We start from the raw sequence: 20,684 nt of genomic DNA, 5'->3' as shown, positions 1-20,684 counted from the left end.
CAAGCGGAATGCGTATAGGTAAGCACTTATTGAGTACTTACTAGCTACTTACTCACTTTCTAAAACCTATAGTCTGTATCGTTCAAAAAAAATTTTCTTCGAGAGACAAAAGGCATGCCTTGAACAACTTCCAACCTGCGCGCCAAAGTTCAAGAGGCATTTCTATCCTGTAAGTAATATGCAACTACTTAGTAACTAATTCAAAATTCTTTTCTAACTACTTCAAATAGGATGTGAACAATGAATACCATCCGTACATTGGATGTGTAAATGAATCACCAAACTTTCTTTCAAAGCATTATCATAGCTCTGTTAAAGGTCATACTACTATTGATCTTGACTTTCTGGAACGATTATTTAATGATTCAATTCTACCATCTCGAGAGGATTGTGGTGTGATTGAGCCACTAACATCAAGACGAAAGTATTGTGATGAGTGATTCTAAACTGATTGTTTACTGGTTAATAACCAGTTACTAACTAGTTATAGATTATGATCATATACAAGGCCCTGGTAAACTACAACATCTAAAGTGCGGTGTTATTTTTACTGCACTAGTGCCAGTTAATATCCAGGCAGCTCCTTATATTTTATTTACTTCGCATGGTATTCATCAACATCCTCCACCTCCACCTCATAAGCTGCCAGAGCTTATACTACGAGGCATTCAAGACATAATCAGGAGAATAAGAAACCCAAGCTTGACACTGGGTAAGACTAAACTGATTCTAAGCCAATTATCAATCGCTTTGGAAACACTTTCTAACTAATGTTAAGCTCAATTTCTTCGCAGTCCTGAGCTAGAAGCTTTTTGTCAAGAATATGGTATACTCACACCAGCTGAAGTACATTCAGCTTTCACAAATACAGACCGCATTTCTGTAATTATTCAAAAGCAGCGTCTTCTTTCATATCCAGCAGGACAAAACTTCAACGGGGTTATTTACTTATATAATACCCATCCTTTCATAAAGGTAAGGTGGTTTCGAACCACTTAGCAACTACTTATTAACTGGTTCTAGGACTACATCCAGGAAAAGTATCATGATCCTCATAGGATAATGATTCTGTGTGCTTTCAAAGAGCAGATACAGGTCTTGAGGAAGTTGACTTCTTTTGAAGTTGACATGTCGTACAAGCGGATTCGAGAAAAAGGAATGAATGAAGTTGTCTTTGCAACATATCTTCATTCACATGGGAAGAGTAAGTCTTCATAATTTCCCATGTACTTTACAGGTAGTTATAAAATATTTATTAAGTACTCACTAACTGGTTTGTAACTGATCCTAGTTATCTCACTCCTTCGAGTTTTTACCAACCAAGAAACGACAGAAGGTTATTACCTTCTATTTAAAAGAGCCTTTACTCTAATTCAGAAGGTAACTGGTCAGTCTGTTAAATTCCATTCTCTTCATTCCTCTGGGATCTATGGGATTGTTATTGATATGGATTCAAAACAATATACTGGTAGGTGATTATTCATTAACTGCTTGAGAAGTACTTCATAACTAACTAGTTAAGGTCTTGGACAGTACCTTCAAGAGATCGACCCTCAACATCATCCAATACTATGGCAACTCAAAGGGATTATTGTATTCTGCCAAGTTCACTTTTTCCGGACAATTACTGAAGCTGTTAGGAGTGTTACTCGAGGTACAGGAGTTTAGAGCCGTATGGCTAATTTAATTGATTGCAGGTCTGAAGAGGACTATGACCAACTATGCAATCTTCTAGCTGGTAAGTGGTTAATAACTGGTTTTAAAATACTTTCTAACTAGTTGTTAGAACATGAAGACTCAAAAGTCAAGGCCTGGGCTGATCACAAAAAGCAACCGATCATTAAAGCTAGGCTAAATAAAAATTGCTCTAACATTCCGGCTTTCATTTATGATTCTATTCAAAATAATACTAATTCTGCTGAACAATCTCACCATAAAGCAAATGCCACAGGGAAACGCCTGACACTGACTGGAGCAATCCAAAAGTAAGTGCTTACTGTCTTTTAACTGGTTAACAAGCAATTGAAAACCAGTTGATCCAAAACAAGTCCTAACCACCTTATAGTTCTGCGAAACTTGATAAGCAGGATATCAGTCAATACATTAATCATATTGATTTCGGTATTCACCATTCATATCGCACAGCTAATATGGAGACCAATTACTTGAGGCATATGTCTCGTGAAGGTATATATCTCTATATGTACATTCCCTGATTATATATAAGTAGTTACTAACCACTTATAAACCGAGCAGAATCTCGAAAACGCCGCTGCTCATCCTCAACACGCTTATCTTCACCTCAGTTAGAAGTTCCTCAACGATCTCAATCACAGTCTCGCCAGTATGTGCACTCGTAATCGCTTTATAACTGATTACTGACTACTTAGATCTGTTTCTTCTTCCCAAAGCCTGCATCGTGTTGCGTCAAGGAATGCGCTATCTTTTGAGCAACAACGGCAAGCTCTCGAAATAAGGGAGATTGAACTTCGGCTCAAAAGAGAAGAGAATGAGCTTAAAAAGGTAGAAATCGAAATTAAAAAAGGTGAGGAAGAAGTCCGGGATATGCAGCTAAAGAATGAAGAGAAGGAGTTAGAACTTATGGAAAGACGGGAAAGACTCCGGCAAATGACAAGTGAGATATAGGAATTGCTTCTTAACTACTCTATAACTGCTTATAGCCCTTGCTGTTGTATGTCTTGTTCTTGTATAATATAAACTGGTTAAGAACTGGTTTAAAATCGATTGCGGGTATATTATAAGTGTATGGAGTATGAAAGGAAATTTTGGTTCGTAATAAAAACAGGCGTGGTATGGGTAAGGTATGCTGTTACTTTGATACATGGTTAGTTACAGTCCACCTTGGCAACGGGACGCGTCCAGGTGACCTGTGTACTCCGATGAGGTCTACTTTGGATACGATAACCGTGGAACAATGTTAGGTGTTTAGAACGTCGACGGTCCTGTTCATTATCCCCGGAGCTTAGAAATATCTGAAGCTAGTTACCGATGTGCGTCAAATCTCTCCAGACGAAGTGTACACTCTGGAGCAGTTAGACGCTTATAGCCTTACGGTAGAATTCGGAAGTCCACCGCGCAGGTCAAGGTCAAACAGGAAATGACAGCAAGTGGATGACTGGGGGAAGGCCAGGGGTTTATATACCACTATGTCTGCTGTTTCAAGTAACGAGGGCCGATTTAAGCTGTCACTTTACATTGGGAAAGGACAGGTATACATAAACCAAGCAAATAGTATTGAATACGGCATTTAATCTTCGGCTGAGTTCGCAAGGCGTATAGCAATTTACTTCTATGCAATGGGCATTATTATAAATAACAATAACAACAGTTCTTTAGAGTACGTGAAAGATTGAGGAAAGCTAGTTGCAAGACAGGTCAATGAAAAAGCAAAAAATGGACTCGCGGGGAATCGAACCCCGGACCACCCCCATGCTAAGGGGGTATTATACCACTAAACCACAAGCCCATCTGTTGATAGACTTTTCATTATTTAGTTCTATAAGAGATGACTAGAAAGAGGGCCTGTTATGCTAGATATTGTGGCACATCCATGCTGAAATATAGAGCAGTCAGAATTAACTGACTAGACACCTTTTATCTGGTAGTTCCTTATTCAGGCAACTCATCTACTGCCATGTTAAAATATGAGTTATGAATGTATCACTATGCTCATTGAAGCTGTTTTCCTTTGCAAGATATATTTCCGCTGTTACCATAATCAAATGTTATCTCTATTGCTAGATCTACTTAGGTGACAGGCATCTTTGTTGCTGCAGTGCTCCTATACTGCCACCGAAAGAACCCTAGCACTAGGAATAGAATCCGATGCACTATAGAACCCAGGCTGAGGAGCGAGGTATTAGGCAAGTCCGCGGATCAGTCGTCAGGGGATTACCACGGAGATGACCTAGGCATTATACACCATGCCAGGAACATGATATTCCGCCTTGCTCTGATGATGAGGAAAGCGGCATTCTGGACGCAGTTCGACATTGGCAGGAGCTGTTAGAGGGAGCAGCGGAGAAGTTCGTGGAGAGGATTAATGTTGCTGGAAAGCAGAGGGTGTGGATGGAGCTGCTAGGTTTAGGAGGTAAAGGAGCAAGTATACAAGTAGGCTTATGATTACTTGTCTCTCGCCCCAAGTAAGAGCTGTGCTGAGCCTATAGGTCCACTGGGGGAATGGAGCGAGGACCCTAAATGGAAGAGAGTTGGAAAGTCCTACTCATATTAGCTGTCGAGAAGTCTGGAGGTGTATTCTATGGGACTGTTCACTCGTACATTAGGCTGGTCGAAAGAGGATACAGATGCGCTCCTAGCCCGTGTTTGTGAGCAGCTGCAGCAGGAGGATTTGCATGTCTATGCTTACTTCCATGTAGTTACGGGACAGGACCCGCCATTGCGAAAAGGACGGTACATTAGTTCGGCCACCACTTGTAAAATTTATTTTGTTCATAAATCGGACCCGTATATCATGGAACGTAAATTCCTTCAGTAGATAAGGTCATATTTCATAAGATCGGAATGAGAACATCATATACAAGAAGGCGAAGAGCAATATGGAATGCTTCAAATCTCGTTTTAAGACATCTCCTTGATTTTGAGTAGATTCTGCAATGAAATCCTAAACAGCATCAGGGAAAGGATGGGGATTAGCCAACGTGGCAGGAGCGGTGCGCTTCTTAGGACCAATCAGATGGTCAAAAGCAGGCGAGTGCGAGACACGAGGAGTAAAGTCCTTCAGATCCCAGAGATATCCAAGGGTTTTGAGCACGGAAGTGGCACTGTACGAGGTAGTCTTGCCTGTGACAGGGTCAATACCGTAGTTCTCAATGTGGCCCTTGGGCGTATACGGAGAGATCAGCCAGGTAGGCATACGGCCGCCCAGACGGTCAAAGTTGAAGGTGTACGAGCTGCTGTCGGCGGCGGTCTCGGTGTAGGTCTTGCTGTCTGGGCGGACGGCAAGAGGGGGCTGGACGTGGTCGTAGAAACCGCCGGTCTCGTCGAAGGTGACGAGCAGGAGGGTCTTGTCCCACTGGGGTCCGGTGCGGACAGCATCGTAGATCTGCTTGACGAGGACCTGGCCGAAGGAGACGTTGCCGGAGGGGTGCATGGAGTTGGTGTCGAGGTCGCAGCAGGAGGGGTTGATGTAGGAGAGCTGGGGAAGGAGGCCGAGGTAGGCGTCCTGGTAGAAATTCTCGAGGGGGACGACGTTCTGCTTGGCGTTTTGCGCGGTCCAGTTGAAGAAAAGAGCGTCCGAAAGGAAGGCACCGTTTGTACCATCGTAGTTCTTCCAGGTGATTTCTTTCTCGGTGGCAACCTGGAAGATGCTGGAGATGTCGACGCCAGAGACATCGAAGCTGTTGTCGTTGGTGCCGTGGCCATCGGAGGTACCGGAGAGGGCGCACAGACGGTTGGGGTTGGTGGGCTGTTCTCATTAGTATCTTGTACTCGTAGTAGGGACAGTGACTTACACCAGGGATACACGAGTGCCAGTAGTTGAAGGTGGTGAACTCGTCAACCAGGTTGACCAGAGTGGGGATCTCGTCCTCGGAGTAGTAGCCCATGACCTCCTCATCGGCCACCTTGGGATCAAGACCCTTGTGGTGCACCAGCTGCTGCTCCACGAAGCCGTTCATGCTTGGCTTCAGGGTGCCGTCAGCGATGGCATCGTTGCTGGGAGTGTACGTGCCGTACAACTCCATGTTGTAACCAGTGACTGAGTGATCAGGGTCATGTTTGACCGAGTCAAAGTCCTTGTACACGCTGCACCACTTGGTGCTGCTGGAATCGCTCACATTCTGGGGGTTGCAGAAGGGACCGTTGTTAACAACGTTGTCCAGACCCTTGCGCTTGACACCACCCAGGATGTTGTCGAAGCTGCGGTTCTCCAGCAGAATCCACACGACATTCTCAATCTTGTCCTTCAAGTTGGCAATGGACTCCTTGGAGCCAGAGGCGTACCCAAAAGGGGTATTGCTGGACGCAGCCACGGCCGCAGCGGCAGCGCTACTAGAGAGACCGAGCAAGGGCACCAAAGTGTTGGCCTTCATGATGATGAAAGTTAGTTCTTGCTCATTCTCACCTGTTGAGCAGTTTGAACATCTTTTATATTAATGCAAGTATTTTTATTACTCTGCTGATACCACAACCTGCTGCTTTCAATATGATATGCTGGATCAACAAATGACGAGTGACATTCGCCAGCACATGCGCTGATCGACAAATTCTACAGGCAGGAATAATGCAGCCACTATGTTAGCACGCCATATCGGATATGCCTACCGGTAAGCGATATCTCCCCTCACGTCCAGTAATCCAGTCGGATCTTGCAGTTGATGGCGATTTCCGGCAGATTGTCCACGGAGGTGGGCTTATTGAGGTGCTTTTACATTGAGATCAGCGTGTCTATTGCTTTATTCATCTCCAACATTCCTCAAGGTAGCACTGCTAAAGTGAAACCCGAGATTGGTACAGTATCACCGTTTTACACGTTCTTGTCATTATTAATGTGGGGTGTATCAGGAACAGGAAGGAGGTCTACAATAGAAGTGGGCCCGCTAAGCTTTAATGGCTTTACTTGGCTCATCTCCACTTGTGCTGCGTTCATATCAGCCAATCAAAGTATGTAGATGTGAGCACTCCTTCCGTTCTGTGATATGATTGGTTCACTCTTTGTCGTGTGTATCTGCACTCGCCAATCACATCTGATCATTTGAGCATGTTGATCCTGCATGAGGAGGATTAAGCCAATTGAACATTGAAATGTCTCGTCTGAATGTCTTGTTCTGTCTAGGCAACAACTTGGCTACTGATATGACATAGTAGCATATCATTATCACCTTCTGGACTCTCATGCATAGAGAAAGCCACGGCCCTAACAAACTAAGGGCACGATTCCAAGTCCCACGTGGTAAGCCAGTTTCCCATGTCCTAGTGTCGACCGGACGATGAATGAAGTTCATGAACAGAGTTATAGGGATGTAGCCATAGCATTACAGTACACCTTGTCAGCAACGGATGCACTTAGAAGCAGTGCTGCTTGGACACATGTGGCGTCCCAAGGACAGATGTCGTGGGCACTATATCCTACGCTGGATGAAGGACAACAGACGCAGACCATGCTACCAAGTATAAAATCCCCGCTCGTACATTTCTGGAGAAATGCTATATGAGTAGTGGAAGAGGGATGGGTGAGACTCTTGCATAGATGTGAGGGCAAAGGTGCGGGGTATCAGACCAGCAAAGAGCCTGCGCCCCAGTCTCCAAGCACACTATTACAAAGATAAGGATGCGTCTGGACTGTGCCTCATCGTCTGACCATAACAGTCGGATTAGCGGTTAATAAATACAGCAAGTCACAAATGATTACTTCCTCCATGCCAAACTCCAAAGAACGGGATTCTCGATTACCAAATCAACCCAGTCTTGACTATCCCGACAGTTTCACCAAGTCCACTCTAGCGAGCAGCGTACCTGGAAATTGCACGCAGCCTGGGCCCAAACCGCCAAAACGCAAAAGGCGCCACCCAGCCAATACCCACAGTGACGAATGCCAGCACGCTGGTCCCCCATCCATAGCCCAGAGACTGGTACATGTACGGAGCGAAGAGGGGAAAGCCAAACCCAGCCAGACTGCGAAGGATCGCGCAGGCAGCCATGGCGCTGGCAGCGTAGGTTTGATAGCTGTCGACGATATACGTCTGCATGCCTTGCAAGCAGGAGATTGTGCCTGCGGTGTAAATCAGAGCACCGATGTTGGGCATGATCCAGTGCGTGTTCCCGATGCTCCAGCCGTACCAGAAGAGGCCAATAGTGCTGAGGACGGAGCCGACCGCTAGCGACGGCATGCGGAACTCGGGCTTGCCGATGTTGTTGTTCCGCGCTTTGAGGGCTTTGTAGATGCGGTCGACAAACTTGAGGTTGAAGAAGAGGCCGGCGAACGACCCGATGGCGATGGAGAGGTAGTTGAGTCCACCGATGCTGGGGTTTTCGTGGTAGACCCCGGTCCAGATGTCGGGAAACGTCGCGAGCATGAGGTACGTTATTCCAAAGAGGTAGGCCATGTAGATGGCCATGCAGAAGACGATGGGTTGCGTTGTGAACAGGCGCACCGGCCGCTCGAACGCGTGGAGAAGCTTGTAGGTGAGTGTCTCTACCTTCTCTTCGGTATGCAGATTCTCGTTGCCCGTCTTCTTGACGAGGCGGTCGCGTCGCTTGCGTAGGAGCGTGGCCGGGTGACATTCACGCAGCCAGATGAATCCGACGACCTGGACTCCGACGGCGGCGGCGGAGGTTGCCCAGAAGACCCAGCGCCATGTTGAGTACTGGGCAATGAAGCCGCCGGCAACGGGTCCGATGACGGGCCCGAGGAGCGGCCCAAGAGTGTAGACGCCCATGGCCTTGCCGCGCTCTTCGGCGCTCCACATGTCGCTAGAAGACGGGTTAGCAAAGGAAGAATTTCTTGGTGATTGCGTCCACTTCTTACCTGATGGCGCCCCCTCCAATCGCCAACGGTGCGCTGCCGCCAATGCCTGCAAGAAAGCGAAAAGCAAAGAGCTGAGCCTTGGTCTTGGCGAATCCACATCCCAGATTCCATGCTAGATACCACGCATTGCTGACCTGAAGCAGACGCACACGACCGTAGAGCTCCGAAGCAGGACCGAAGAAGATGGGACCGATGGCGTAGGCCAGAATGAAGATGGCCATGGAGAGGTACACCTCAATGTCGGTGTGCATCCCTAGGCTCTTGCCGAGATCTTGCATCGCCGGGGCAATCATGGATGATGAGACGGGTGAGATGAAGACGAAGAGGGAAATGGCCCAGGTGTTCTTCCACTTCAAGCTGTTGGGCCAGTTTTTGGGGTTCTCTGGGTCATTTGGCCCGCTCCATGTAACGAGATCCGGGTCTTTGTTGGGTGGCTCGGTTGGGATTGTCCCTTTCGCTGCTTCAAGGTCTTCCTTTTCAGGGGAAGGCGTGATGCCCTCGTCGGAGGCAAATGGAGTCCTATCGCTCATCTTGGATGGAATCATCGACTGATTCTTAGTGCTGCGATGCTTGACTTCTTATACTTCTTATACATATCTCGTATGTATCAAGCGGCCAATCACCGGGGCGTATTTCGCTTCGGGCCCGGATCGCCTGTGAAGGACCGATGCGCTGTCCAATGAGAGGGGGCCATTCTTCGGGCCCGGGGCCGACTATTGAAACAACGTATAGAGTACTGTGTACAGCTAGACCTCGCGTTCCTGGACCGTAACCGAAAGGAGAAGAGTCCAGAAGATGGCTCGAAGTCTATGCTAACAATGGATTGTTCCTTATTAGTTGTCCAATAGCAAGGCCTGATGGACCAGCTTCTATACTGAGAACAGGACTGATAATATGCCCCTTATATTGTCTGTCGAGGCGAATGATAGTCAGCAACTCTCCCATTATGAACTCGTAATCGTAAATGTGTTGTCTTACTGCATCGTGTTGTCTAAGTCCACGCAGACTTTTGTCATGGAAGCCGCCTGCTTAGCCCAGACTAGTCCCTCGACACAGCTGGTCCCAAACCACCCAATCTGAAGAGTCGAGAGTGAAGCCGGTATCAAGATTCAAGTCTGTCCAATGGCTGTTGTCAAAAAGCTCATAATCATCAAATCCACCCCCCGTAACCTGCTCGGTACCCACCGTTTCATAAACTCTCCCCTGCTGTGTGTTGACGTTCGGTTCATGTTGGGCGCGCAGCGTGGTTATGAAAGCCGGTTCTGTGGACGAATTACTCGGAGGATTGGCAATCCAGGCCTTGAGAGTTAATTTGCCAATGGTGACATGCAGGGCTTTCTTGCGCTTGACAAGTTCTTCGTGATTCGAATAGACCTCTGCAACCTTGTTCCAGGTAGCGTTTAGCTCTGGCGTCGAGTAGAATCCGACTTCTGCCAGGCTAAGTAAAATACAGAGAAGGGCATCCCACAAGAAGAAGGCTTGCATCTGCCACCGGAATTTCTTCATGCTGGGGTTGCCGTAGATGGCGCTGTTTGTATCGAGGATCTTTTCTGCGAGAGTGCAGAGTTCTCTTCTTTGCGCGTCGGCAATGGTTTGCGTCAGTAGTAGTGGCATTCGAGCACGCAGTCGGACGGCATTGGTGGCAGATCGTACAATTCCCATGGTGAAAACGTGCAGGGGTTTCAGGATATCGCAGTATCGAAGAAACTTTGTCTCGATGAAATCTTCGACCTCGTCGATGAGCCTCTCGATCTCCTCTGCATCCTTGAATTGAATAGTACCACCAATTTCCTTCATTTTGACACCCGTTCGGATGTAAAAATTGGACAGTTCGATCCGCGACAAGCAGAAGATCATTTCCGAAGCACCCCTTTGCTCTTGAGGCTTCTGCGTCATACCAGGGAAGATCTGGTCATCGTTAATGTTAAGCGGTGGCTTGGTATCCCAGCTACTCGGCGATATGGAAATCCCAGTGCCGCAGACCTGGCCCGCATAGCCGTCCAGTGGAAGCAGTTGCCAAAAGAGCCGCCGTCGCATCTGGACCTCGAATGGTGGCAATCCCAGACTTTCACCATCACGGTGCAGCCCTATGCGTTGTGCGAGGCGAATCGCAACCCCTGTCAATATCCAAAATGTGTGAGAATCAATTTGAGTGCGCATGGCGATGAGGAAGAGAGTGTAAGCTTGTAGTATCGGCATCGCTGTAGACTTCAGCCACGATGCATTGACAAGTGCCTGGCAGATAGCGGTTCGATATGTCGACATCAAATGGTTTTTCGTTTGGTTAAACAGTTGAAGACAGTCGGCGTCTGACATGGAGAACACGGCGAAATAGTAGATGGCAAAAAGCAGACATTCGTCACTCTTGGAGGCCGCAGAAGGTTGTTTTGCAACTGTGTCGACCATTTTTGCGACAGTCGGAACGTGAAGAACCTTGCAAAGAGGCTCGACATTTTGCACGTACATATTCCAGAGCTCTGTAGCCTCCTCATAGCTGGGATGTTGGTTCGTGAGGCTCTGGGTGCTTCCATGTATAGCCCCAAACACTGTATGTGCTGCGAGGATGCTCAGAAGACCAGTCGGGGTGCTCTCATCAGGTCCAGTGTCTTCATGCTGGTAGTCATCTTGGTCTGCATCGGATAATTCACACAGGTCGCCTTCTCCAGCCTCAAGGAGGAGAACATTGTCAATATATCGAGACTTGCCATCGGCGGAAAGAAGTTTACCAGACCTAGCGGGTTGCATGTCCGGCGCTGGGCTTGCATCCCGTGTGCTGACCACCGACGCCTCCATCTCCTTGCTGCATGGGGTCAATGCAGAGGCAGTAGGGAGAAGATTGTTCTCCTGCAAGATGCGCTCATACCGTGCGAGACGCTCATACACGTCTTCGACCTGGCTTCGCTTCCTCTTCCGCGGCAGGGGAGCCTGGTAGACGCAGTGAAGTTTTGCTTTGCTGCAGCTCGAGCATGTCGGCATAACCCTATCGCATTTGACCTTTTTGCGCACACAGCCTTGGCAGTTGAAGCGCATTGTCGTCAAGTCTGCGTTGGAGCCATTCTGCACGTCAACAGATGATGCCGTAGCTGGCGCGGGAGCAATTGGGACAAGGCGCGGGGCGGCCATGGGATTGGCTTCCATGACTAGGCGGCTAGCACTTGGAAGCTTAACATATCTCAAAATGCAAGAAAAATATATATGGATAGTAACTATGTCTAGGACCTGTGGACCATGTTGCAGTAACTTGCAAAAGTGCGGACTGTGCGGCAAGATATGCCACAGGCTCACAGCCGACGCTGCGCTAAGGGTACTAACAGTTAAAAGTGCGTAGTAAAGTGGTATGCCTGTAGTGCGTAGCTAAATCCTGACTCTAGTCGCAGTCAAGGCTCATAATTCCTTAACTCTATGGTATTTGTTGTTTATCCTGATGTGTCCTTCCCTTGGTGTTTGCGCGTAGCACCAACAAAGGATCAATCCCACTCTCAGTCATGTGACTATGTTGGTGCCTTGATATCTGTTTGTGCCTTAGGCCTACCTTCAAGCCCCTGAGTCCCTGGGCGAGTTCTTACGGTCCAAATTCTATGTAGGAGTAGTAGTTGTACCGCACAGAAGACTTTGAAACTTCTGCAGGACAAACCGTCTCTCCTCCTGCGAAACTTCCTCCCGTCGACTCGAATCATACCCATCCCGTAGTCGTGCCGTGATAATAGCCTTCCTCGTCTTGGACCTAACCGACGACTCGATACTCTTCACAATACCCTGAAATGGATATGCGACGAGCCCTAGTCCAGCGGAAGGAACCCTGGTCACGAATCCCGCTGTACCCTTTGCCAAACCCTTGACAACGCCCAGCGCTCCCTCCTCTTTGCCACCTTTGATCGGCTGGGTGACCAGCCCCGAGAAACCCTCCATCATGCCATCCACAAAGTTCTTTCCCCCAACCGTAGCACCGGACTTCCAATCCTGCACAGCGCCGTAGTCCTTGGGTTGTTCGCCATACAGGCGCGGGACCTGCCTGAAGCCTTCCGCTGCCGCGTGCGGGATATCCACAATGACACCCCTGGTGTACGATCCCATGAACTGTCCGAAGCTTTTCGCAAATTGTCCCGCCATGGCTCCGGCGGTGGCAACGGGATGACGTTCTTGACCATTGGAGGCAACATCAGTTCTATTACGGGCGAGTTCTTTGTACGGTTTGTAGAACATGTTTGTGGTACTTTTGAGCAAGTCAGTGCCGGTGCCTACGGCTGCGGAGGTGACACCGGTGAGCGGATCCCAGCGGCGGTTTTCAATAATGATAGGTTTGATATCATAACTGACCCGTCAGTGTCGCGACATAAATTAGAGAATGTGAACTCACCAGCGGAGATTCTTTGGATCAATCTTTAAGTGGTCGATGAGAATCTGCACGGCTTTCCTTGATAATCGGATCTCCCGCTTGTGCCTCGCGTATTTCCACACAGAAACCTGGTCTGGGAATACCTGGCACCTCATCTGCTCCAGCGGAAGATGACGGTGAAAGGACTGTACGGCGGCAGTGACGCCCGACTCATACTGCATTTTGGCGGCGATTTCACGCGCAGCAGCAACGGTCTGTGGTTTCAGGCAGAATCGAATAGCCTCAGCCAAATTCTGAACGCCAAGTGTAGCATGTGGAATGGGAGATGGGCCTGCTCCAGCCCTTGCAATCATGTTGCCCCAGAATTGTTGACTATATACTAGTGAGCCCTTGCCCAGTATACGGAAGAACACAAACCCACTCTCCAAAGAAAGGTACGACGACTGTTGGTTTCCCGTTGGCCAGTCCACAGGAGGTAGTCCCAGCACCTCCGTGGTGCACGACTGCTGAAACGTGCTGGAACAGCCATTCATGGGGACAGTCGCCGATGAAGTAGATGTTTGGATTCCCGTCTCCAGCCAACTTGCTCCAACCTCGTGACACGATGGCACGAACACCAGACTCAGCCACTGCCTGCAACACAGTATTAGACAAGCGTTGCGGATCGTCCACAACGATGCTTCCAAAGCCGATATACACAGGTGGTGGCCCTGAAGCAAGGAATTGCTCGAGATCTGGCGGCGGTCGGTACGACGGGGCTTGCCGGAAGAAGAAGCCGCACACATCTATAATTATGAGTAAATTTCATGTAGACCACAATGGAGTACTAACCAATATGTTCAGCCCAGTCCCTAGGCTTTGGTACCAGAGCTGGAGACCAGCAGTAGGTGAAAGGAATCTTGAGGGTCTCTGCCAAACTGGGCCCCTCAGCCATAGGAATAGGTTCTAAGTCAATGGTAGCTCGCCATCGATTGATCACATCGCCTAACCTACTCCGCGTCAGCTATATGTTTTGCATACAGACTGGAAATCAATACCCCTGCCAGGTCAACCACTCTACCACACCATACGAAACCCAGTGCGCCGTCCGCGGACTCATGTCCGACGGCCGCAGATTGGCCAACGGGTGGGGGAAAGCAGTCGTACTACTCCACGGCATGGTAAACATCAGATGCACCGGGACCTTCAACGCCTGCGCACAATGCACATGCGCGAAGCTGGGCGGATTCGCAATAATTGCATCCGCCACAAATGGAACCTTGGTAAGCGGATCGTCGTCAATGCACGAACGCCAGCACCCGTCCAGCATCGTTGCAACCATGGCTCGCTTTTTTTGGATCTCCCCGCCCCGAAGGCTGTCCATCTGCGGTAGGAGGCCGGGGTTCTTCACCATAAAGGCCATAAGCTCCGCTGGATCACCGCCAATAGGATAGAACTCGAGCCCAGATGATCTCACAAAGTCTGCAAAAACATCATGTGTGGCTAGACGGACGCGATGACCGTGCTTTTGTAGTTCGGTGCCGAGTGCAATAAAAGGCTGAACGTCGCCGCGGCTGCCAACAATCTGGATCACAATATTGAGGTGGATGCTGCATTCGATGGGTTTTAGCTGATGATCTTGAGGTTGCTGCTGTCGGAGCTCTTGCTGATAGTTGGGAGGTGGGTTATGAATGTCTTCCTGTTGCAGCTCGATGATCTGGGCGAGAGTGCGGGCAATCCTCGAATTCAGATCAACGTCAATTCGTCCATCGGCTGGTCTAGTCAGCGACATACAACTTGATATCATCGCTCGCTTACCTCGAACGTCGGCCGACTCCGCAACGAGTCCACCATCCACGGGTGAATACGGTGGAGGTCCATCGCTTTCAGAGGGTTGTGCACGTGTCTCGGGTCTTCCCATGGTTCTGAGATTACTGCCAGAAGTGAGTAGGGAAGAGGCAAGTGAGAGCGGATGGGACAACGTCCTCAAGTCATCAGGTAGACGAATAATTATAGCAGGCTGCAAGAGGTCTCTACCTCTCCGTATCCGTATTCCTTGCCTCTTCAGGCATCTGACGATGGAGTCAAGATTCGCCACTAGAGACGCAATAGTTCCGGACGGAGGATGTTGATTGGCTACGTATCCGTATTCGATCTCAATAACCTTATCTGGAAAACTTTATTCCGTTTTCTATGGATCCAACGGCAATGCTTCCTAGTTCGAACAACCTAGAAAACGGGCCGGAAAAAAACCATAAACAAACAAAGGCTCAGGACGTGGAGCATCGATTGACTCCAAGAGGGCACAGGCCTCGTTATATCCCTCTGCCAGTATATCTCACAGAACAGATCACCGCTAACGGTGAATTTAGACCAAACAATCTTACGCGAGTCATGGTTACGGCTGTTTCCCCAATCCCACTTGTTGTCTTTGAACCGCAGTCGAAAGTATTTCGCCAGCATGTATCGCACAAACTGAAAGTCGGGAGGAGTCCCACAGTCGAGCCAATAGCAATTTGGCTGGCCAGAGAACCATTTAATCTCGTGGAGTAAGGACCGAAGATCGCGGAACGCATATTCAAGTCCAGGCAAGTTAGCCTTGTCGAATACAGGACTTTCGACACCGGGACGTGCAAGGACGGACGTCTCCACTGCATCTTCAACATTCTCTGGCATGATAATCTCCTCGAGGCTAAACACGTCCAAGAAGATTACGGTGACAGTACGGCGGCGTTCAGGCGTCTCTTTGGGTGTCGGCTGAGTGTACCTCTGGTGATACTCGCTTCCATCCTCATTTCGGATTATGTTTTCGAGCATCGAGTATGGGCAACGAACATGAACTGCAAGAGCTGATGGAAGAGCGCCTCGGAATGGCTTTTTTCGAGCATACCAGGGGCATATCGCCCTGCCCCGTACCGCTCATACAGACTTGCAGCTCTTAAGGTATTCACCACCTTTGTCGTTCTCTTGCGCTCCTGTACAAAGATATCCGCCAGAGGCTGGAATATATCCCCGTGATATTGGAATTCCTCATATCTGAATATGGGATACTGGAGCAGACAGCGCTTCTCAGCCGGCGTAAAAGAGTCTCGTGATAATCGTCTTCTTCATCCCACTCCTCCATATTTTTTCGGAATTTGTCCAGGAAACCCGGAAGGCCGCAAGTGCTCTCCAGAGTTAAAGGCTCCTGGTACGCACGATACCGCGCAGCGCCTGCGAGAAAGCTTCGATACAACGCGACATGCAAGCGCTCCTTCCACACCATCAGGCGTTGATTCTGTCTTCTGGCTGAAGACTTTCAATGCAATCATACCAGGATGGGGCACTGTTCGCCCTGGCAATCGTTCAAGGCACTCGGCCAAACGCCGGAAATCGAACAGAAGCTTTAGCTCATTCACTGTGGGTTTGCGGACCTCTCCACTCAGCCCACCCAGAGGGAGTGGAAAGGGCGGGAGATCTCCCTTGAGGATCGCTTGTTTTGCAATCTCTGTTGCTCTCGCCTAAACGTCCATCGTTTGTTAGCGAGGATAGGTTTACTGAAGTGTCAGCGGGGAGAATAAGATGAGTCCGTACTGCTATCAGCGCGTCTCTGAAACCTAAGATCTCAAGTTGGCCGATATGCCATAGAGTCGACCCTGTGTGGGACTTCCAGGCTGAGTAAAATGACCTGCTAGTCAAGATCGCGTTGCGTAGCTCGGCAAAGCTCTCGCAGTTTGCAAGAATGAGGCCGATGATCTCACAGGGGAGAGAGCTTATCAACTTCATCGTAGAGATCTCCTGAGATGCGAACTTTGGTCATGGTAAGGAGGCGAATAATGCTTGCAAGGCTGACAGAGGGCGATGAAAGTGGGATGATGGTGACTTGTATTGGGGTCGCCAAGTCTGCGATATGTTGCACCCCACACACATTCACTAGCTTTTGCCTTTCATGTCAGGATCACTTTCTTAACTGAGGACGGAGTCACAGCTGCTTTTACAACTCATAACCATTTCCTACATGAATTATATACAGTTCTTAGCTCTGAAGCCAAGGAGCTAAGTATGCAGAGGCTGAGAACGATCTGTGATGTTGACAACCGCATGAAGGGCGCCTTGGCCCTTGACAGACTTGTGGAGGCATCAGATTCCCTGGACACTCATGGAGGAACGCTTCTCTCCGGTATTGATGTTCGCCAATGGAAAGGGTCGCGGTCGATTTTGGGTACGCAGTCAGATTATTTGCACATTCATGGTCCCTTTGCAATAGCTTTCGCTTGAGGTACATGACAAGGGCCACAGAACAGGAATGCTGGTGTCCAAATATCAGTCGTTCCTTTTATGAATGGATCTCTGTCATTATTACATCTTTAGCTGGGCATTTCAACCAATAATAACTGTAGACATCAGTAAAGGACTTGTGCAACGATAGTGTAGGAATAGAAAACAAACCGATGAGACCAGAGGATTTTATCCAGGATCAGGGAGACTTTGTCACAAATAGTTCTCCGCCGATCAAGATCATCAAGCCACGGCCAGCGTTGAAGAAGTGTGAGGAAAGACATCGTAGGTAGCAGACGACAGCGACCTTAAGCAAGGCGCTACTCCCAATACAGACGGAAGGTGCAGAGCAGTATCCATAATCAAAAAGTGGGCATTTGCAAGAGTACTGAGACCACAGTGACTTGTGGCCGATGTCTGTCATGTATACCTTTGACAGTCAGTCTTTTCCTGCAGCCTTCTAGCTCCGGTGTTGGAACAGGGCTAGATCCGCTTGTCCTTCTCCACTGGCAATTCCAACGCTGGATTCTTGATGTGTTGAACGTGTTGCTTTGGCACGGGTTCCAGGTCATCCGTATGTCGATGTTCACCGCTTCAATAATGACCCCGGCATACCCAGCATGTAAACCTGGGCTATACGTCGAGAAATAAGGAGCTGCAGAGCTTACTCTTTGGACCGATGTGCACGTCAATAATTTAGCAGAGCAACAGTGAATCCATGTTCAATACCACTTAAACCCAACGCACTGTGTGCCGCATCCAAGATCTCCCTGATCTCCTCGATTGTCGTGTCCTGCAGCCCGATGTCTGGAGGATCACTCGGCCTGGCTCCCACGCACCTGCCTTTGCGAGAGAGAGAGTTCAGTTCCTAAGTAAAGGTCTACTGTCTCTGACCATCCTTGCGTAGGTTCATCTTCTAAAATCGCTTCTTTAGGTTCAGTGCGCGTTTCAAATTCTGGAGAGCTTTTCCAGTTCTCGAATTACCATTCTCCCTACCATCGTAAGACTTATCTGCAGAACCATAATCAATCTCTATCTTGGTAAGTTTCGGCAAGCCACTCACAGAAAAATAGGGCTTTTCAGAAAACAGTTAGAAGTTTCTTAGGAGATCTAATGGCTCTGTAGCTTGGAAGAGCTGTTGAAAGCACTTGAAGTTTGGGATCCAAGATTCTGCTTCTCTGGTAAGAAGGTGGCAAGAAGGCAGGATGTGGAGGAGCTTACCAGAGTAGTCATTTAGATGAGACCATGATGATATGGTGTGAACTGTTTCCTTTTGCGATGGTCAGAGTAAGAGAAGCATGATAGAAGGAGTAAGTTGGAACGATAAGGAGACAAGAGTACCGAGGACGGCCATAAATAACCGAACAGTGAATAACAGGTAACCTTGCGATGTACGCCTGAATACATTCACAGAAGAAGCTATGAATAATAGAAGGGATTATGCTGAGCTTAATGATATATTCACCAGCAGCTGGTATGTTACAAAGTCTCTGCACGGTCTTCAAAGACCGTTTCTTTACCCTAAGATAATATCATCAAGCTTTCTTTGCACAGTGGCATTTCAATTGTCCTCTTGGGCTACACAAGGGTTTCTTTGAGGTAAGTACCTCTCGGCATATCTAAGCAATCGACCTGAGAGAATCACCCCACCTCCCGCAGAAACTCCAGCAAACTGAACAGGCATCAGAATGGACGTGTCGATATATCCTCCTCCTGGATGCAAGTATCTCCTGAAGGCCAGTGGTCGAATTCAATGGACCACTTTGTCCGGAATTCTTCGGCCTTTTCACCCTCGAGGCGCCAGGCTGTGATGACCTCCTCTCCGAGATCATGCCCCCCACTCGTTGCTGATTTTCAAATGAGCTCCTCGTGTCTCCAGGTTCCGAGAGAACATCAAGCATTCCCAGTCTCCGGCTTCACCACGGAAACTGAACTCAAGGTATTTCAGCTGTGGCATTCTCTGTGCAGCCTTGCCCATTGCCGAGTAGAGCTTGTCAACTTCATCGCTTCTAACCAGTCCCCGCGCGTCAAATCCCAATTCGTCATAGTCCCATCCATTGTCAAAATCTTCATTTCCATCAATTGCTCTTTGTCTAGATCAACATCCAGAATCCATTTTCCTGATTGACTTAGCGTAACGTGATCAGTGGCTCATGCTGTCAGAACATACCGTCTGCTGTACATGGAGGTATGTCCGTTATTGTAATGACCTCTAACACCGGCCAGTGGATGTATCAACGAAGATTCCGTCTTCCTCAGGCGATGGCCAAATCAGTCGATTGTTGACCTGTACACTAGTCAGACGAAGGAATCTCAGTCGCATAGAGAGTGTTCGAAAGGCAATGGAGAGCTCATCCAGTCCCCTGACCGAGGATAATTGGCTGCATTCTCACCGGCGTGCACGACATTTCTCGTTCCGGTACAATCTCATACTTGAACTTCTCGACGGAAGGCGGGACTAGAGGAAGACAATGAAAAGGTACTGGTTAAGAGGAGGCGGTCAGTCCCCAACGAAAATAGTTCAAACAGTTATTGAGCAAGAAATAAACAAGCTTTGCCTTTCCTCACGTAGGGCACGGAGTGCAAATGGTTGTATCAAGGTACTTTCTCCAGCTGAAACACGACAAACGTCGGGCAATCGGCTCAAAAGCTGAAAAAAATGCTGAAGGCCGCATGTTGGTCATGGCAGTTTCAAGACTGAGTGACCTGACATTGCGTAGTATAGGATATGCTGAAGCATCTTGTTTTGTGAGATGCACTAGGTGGACTAGGAAGTCCACCTGCCAGAGGTCTTCGATAGTGGAGTCCTCATAATCCCAATTCCATCCTCGGATAGAGAACTTCGGAGCTGGTGGTGAATTATCCACTGCAAGATATAGGTCAATCATAGATTCGTCGCAGATCGACTCCTATCGGCTTCAGACGCGGAAGATACATGCGAATGCCTGACGGTAAAAACTGTAATATTGGTACGGTAAAACACAAGCTAGCGCCATGGAATGGTTTTTCATCGCTTCGCGAAGCGGTTCTGCGAGCTCAAAACTGACATATGGCCCCAGAGAATTTGTCTTACCCTTTTAATTCTCGCGATCCGATATGGTTTGCCAAAGGTGTACTCCTCCAGCCTTGTCACAGCGTCTTGTCTGAGTAGGACCATCCTCTCCCATATCATCGGTAGTCGCTTGCCATCTGTGTGAAACAACTGTATACCTTGCGAGGCCTTCGGGCTGCCATCCCTCCGGTAGGTTCTCTGCCGCATTAGTGCTCGGGTTTCCTTATTGAGATGACGAATTTTGTCAATGAGATGATGAAGGATTATAAATTAAAAGCTTTGTGGGAAAGGAGTCTATCTCTCACAATATCATAATGGGATGCAGGATGTTTGAGATTACATTGAGTGATTGGGGAAGAGGAAGGAAAACTAACAACATAACTCAATCACCTCACATTGAGACAGGCGCAGTCACATGATACATGCTGTTTGCTAGAGGCAAGACGAGCTCAATCTTCACTTCTGAGTAGTAAATGAGAATCATCTGATGACTCGGGAAAGGCATTCAGTTCAATCAAGAGACTACTGGTGGCATGCTGGTATTCAGCAGCCCA

At 48.4% G+C, this 20,684-nt stretch overlaps 5 protein-coding genes and 1 non-coding gene across 6 annotated transcripts; all 6 read right to left on the bottom strand.

Moving 5' to 3' along the window:
- Positions 1-3,415: 3,415 nt before the first annotated feature.
- NFIA_025890 lies at positions 3,416-3,487 on the bottom strand. Its single transcript has one exon. It is a non-coding gene; the product is annotated as a tRNA-Ala (tRNA).
- A 1,155-nt stretch (positions 3,488-4,642) lies between these two features.
- NFIA_025880 (putative phosphatidylglycerol specific phospholipase C) lies at positions 4,643-6,071 on the bottom strand (the record flags this gene model as incomplete). Its single annotated transcript, XM_001261411.1, has 2 exons — positions 4,643-5,446; positions 5,493-6,071. The coding sequence occupies 2 exons, from the start codon at positions 6,069-6,071 to the stop codon at positions 4,643-4,645; spliced, it is 1,383 nt and encodes a 460-aa protein (XP_001261412.1).
- Positions 6,072-7,478: 1,407 nt separating this feature from the next.
- NFIA_025870 (MFS transporter) lies at positions 7,479-9,051 on the bottom strand (the record flags this gene model as incomplete). The annotated part of the gene is made up of 2 exons (XM_001261410.1): positions 7,479-8,451; positions 8,507-9,051. 2 exons carry the CDS (start codon positions 9,049-9,051, stop codon positions 7,479-7,481), a joined length of 1,518 nt encoding a protein of 505 aa, XP_001261411.1.
- A 484-nt stretch (positions 9,052-9,535) lies between these two features.
- NFIA_025860 (putative C6 transcription factor) lies at positions 9,536-11,644 on the bottom strand (the record flags this gene model as incomplete). Its single annotated transcript, XM_001261409.1, has 1 exon — positions 9,536-11,644. The coding sequence occupies one exon, from the start codon at positions 11,642-11,644 to the stop codon at positions 9,536-9,538; it is 2,109 nt and encodes a 702-aa protein (XP_001261410.1).
- Positions 11,645-12,082: 438 nt separating this feature from the next.
- NFIA_025850 (putative sterol glucosyltransferase) lies at positions 12,083-14,742 on the bottom strand (the record flags this gene model as incomplete). Its single annotated transcript, XM_001261408.1, has 5 exons — positions 12,083-12,818; positions 12,864-13,214; positions 13,264-13,627; positions 13,674-13,831; positions 13,880-14,742. The coding sequence occupies 5 exons, from the start codon at positions 14,740-14,742 to the stop codon at positions 12,083-12,085; spliced, it is 2,472 nt and encodes an 823-aa protein (XP_001261409.1).
- A 308-nt stretch (positions 14,743-15,050) lies between these two features.
- On the bottom strand, positions 15,051-16,086 carry NFIA_025840 (uncharacterized protein; the record flags this gene model as incomplete). The annotated part of the gene is made up of 2 exons (XM_001261407.1): positions 15,051-15,611; positions 15,883-16,086. 2 exons carry the CDS (start codon positions 16,084-16,086, stop codon positions 15,051-15,053), a joined length of 765 nt encoding a protein of 254 aa, XP_001261408.1.
- Positions 16,087-20,684: the final 4,598 nt, after the last annotated feature.

Source organism: Aspergillus fischeri, genomic scaffold (genome assembly GCF_000149645.3).
Source record: "Aspergillus fischeri NRRL 181 1099437636263 genomic scaffold, whole genome shotgun sequence".
In the NCBI taxonomy this organism is placed as follows: domain Eukaryota; kingdom Fungi; phylum Ascomycota; class Eurotiomycetes; order Eurotiales; family Aspergillaceae; genus Aspergillus; species Aspergillus fischeri.
Note: the sequence above shows the minus strand (reverse complement) of the source record. Positions and strands in the feature narration are given on the sequence as shown.